The 2,513-nt window shown below is 45.1% G+C and overlaps 1 protein-coding gene across 1 annotated transcript; it reads right to left on the bottom strand.

Moving 5' to 3' along the window:
• Window positions 1–1,199: 1,199 nt before the first annotated feature.
• Window positions 1,200–2,282, bottom strand: LOC308439861 (phosphoserine aminotransferase-like; the record flags this gene model as incomplete). The annotated part of the gene is given in 3 exon segments (XM_080941785.1): window positions 1,200–1,820; window positions 1,824–1,844; window positions 1,848–2,282. Coding segments are annotated over 3 exon segments (1,077 nt in total).
• Between the last annotated feature and the right edge of the window lie 231 nt (window positions 2,283–2,513).

The raw sequence follows: 2,513 nt of genomic DNA, 5'->3' as shown, positions 1-2,513 counted from the left end.
ATTCAAGCTATGTAGCTGTGTCTTGAGGATGGATGTGAGGTTAGATTGCTCAGTTTCTCTGCTTCCACAGCCCCCAAACTGATCCCATCACCCTGTTTCCCAGCCTACTCATCCTATCACCCCATGTCCCAACCTACCCACAAGCCAGGGCTGGGGTATTCTTTCATTCCTTCTTGAAAGTTTTCCCCAATTCTAGTGATTAACATTCTCTAATTACCATGGTGGTTCACACAGCACCATTGTTTTGGGTTTTCTGTTTTGTTTCTGTTTTGTCTTTGATTATTTGTTTGTTTGTTTGTTTTTAGAGGACTTAGGACTTTAATGTTCTTCATATAGTCAACTGAAAACACTAACACATGAACAACCAGAAAAGACCTCAGCAACAATCTGGAATGTAGAGTGTTGCCTGGTTAAACTACAAAATGTGATCACAGTTTGGGGGTGGGGTGTGGGGGTGTAACTGAGTTTTGTTTAACGGCCTAACCGAAAAGCAAAGAACCAACCATTTCTTCTACTTGTGTGAAGAAAAATTAATCATGGAGACTTCTAGATCCTTCTCATGAAGTAGCTTTAAAAGGCTTTAAAAGGTGAGGGTGCAAGTGTCCACAACATACGACAGTCATGCACAAAGTCACCGGCTGAACAAACTCTAAAAGCCTCTGCAGGCTTTTAGAAATATAAAAGCACGGATATAAACCGTATGGGGTATAGGGTTTAAAAAAATACCCACTACATGAACACAGCCTGTCACGGCTATCTTTTTATGGGAATATCGGAGTACAGATCCAACAGCTGCAGAAACCAGCAAACTTGTAGCTGTCAATCCAGCACATAGGACCTCTCAACTTCCTTGTGATACACTCCTAATAAGAAAGAACCAGTTGGAACCAGCAGGAAAATGTCCAAGGCAAGTCCTTCAGTCCACCTAGAGAACAGAGCAGTAAAGATGACAGGTTGAATTCACTAGAAAGGCAACAGGAACACTTTCAAAATGCTTCTAGGCTGAGTAAGAAAAGTGGCCGTTAGCTGGTTGTCACCACAGCAGTGCAGAGCCCCAGTGTTTAGTTGATATTCTTTGAAAAAGGAATCTGTAATAAGCATGTGTTTGGGAAAGCCCGTGTCTGTTAAGTTTCTGCAGCCAATCCCAAGTTACTCTAAATGCTGCATGCTGCTCACAGGCAGAGCGTGGCTGGTCATGTTCACAGACGGTGCATCTCCAAAAACTTCTCCATGAAGGCAGCCAACTTCTCAACATCTTCCGTTGTGACAGCATTATACAGAGAGGGGCGGATGCCTCCCACTGGTCTGTGCCCCTTCAAGGAGATCATGTTGAGTTCTACTGCCTTAGCAAAAAATCGCTTTTCCAAAGCTTCATCACCTTTGCTATTGCCAATGCGAAATGGAATATTCATCTTGCTTCTGTGCTGGCGCTCCACTGGCCATCCATAAAATCCTTGAGAATTATCAATAATCTCATAAATCATTTGGGATTTGGTGGAGCTGAGCTTCTCCATGGCTGAGGCCCCACCATTGTTCTTGATCCATTCCAGGACCATGCCCAGGACGTAGACGCTGAAACACAGAGGTATGTTATACCAAGAATTGTTCCCAGCCTGCAATTTGTAGTCAAGGACTGATGGGCATTCTCTGAGGGAGAACCCCAGCAGGTCATCATGGACAATCACCACCGTCACCCCAACATTCTTCTGAGCACCAGCGAAAAACACACCAAACTTGGAAACGACCAGCACTGCTCCCTTGACATCAGGTATAAAGTCAAACTCCACCCCATGCACAGTCTCGTTTGCAGAGAAGTACACCTAGGAAGCATCCAGGTTGAGGGTCTAGGTGCTTGGGTCTGGAATTTTTGTGTAACTTCCAATTTTAGGATGGACAATGTTCACAGTCCCAAACTTCTTAGCTTCTTCCGCAGCCTCGGCTGACCAAGCTCCGATCACCACCTTCCAGCACACCTTCCACCTCCAAGCACACCTTCCAGCTTTCAGGCCAATCAGATTTAAGGGGACGGCACTGAACTGGCCCCTTCCACCTTCTTGCACAAAGATCACCTTGTACTTGTTGGGATCTGCTAGCAGTTCCCTCACAAGATTCTCTGTGTTGCTAATAATCTTGGAGAAATCTGACGACCTGTGATTCACTTCAAGCTCCCTGATGCAAAGTCCCTTGTAGTCTAGTAGCTGTTTCTGTATCTCTAGCAATACCAAGTGTGGTACCTTGGCAGTCCCGGGCCCAAAGTTAACCACTTGCTTGGCAGCATCCATGATGCTAAGACCCATACTGGACCATTGCTAAGACTTCTGTCTGCATGCTGGACTGTGGGTTTTCCCATTCTCTGTATCAAAGTTCAGAGTTGAACAGTATCTTTTGTTGCTTCTACATCCCCTTTCCTCATTGCTATGTGAGGCCTGTGGGGTTTAGAGTCCCAGAAGAGGCTCTGTATTACTGGTCTACTCTGGGTTCTCTTCTCCATTTGGTCATGTATATGTATATGT

This window comes from Micromys minutus (genome assembly GCF_963924665.1).
Source record: "Micromys minutus genome assembly, chromosome: 1".
Lineage (NCBI taxonomy): Eukaryota > Metazoa > Chordata > Mammalia > Rodentia > Muridae > Micromys > Micromys minutus.
This window is presented reverse-complemented; position numbering and strand designations above follow the sequence as displayed.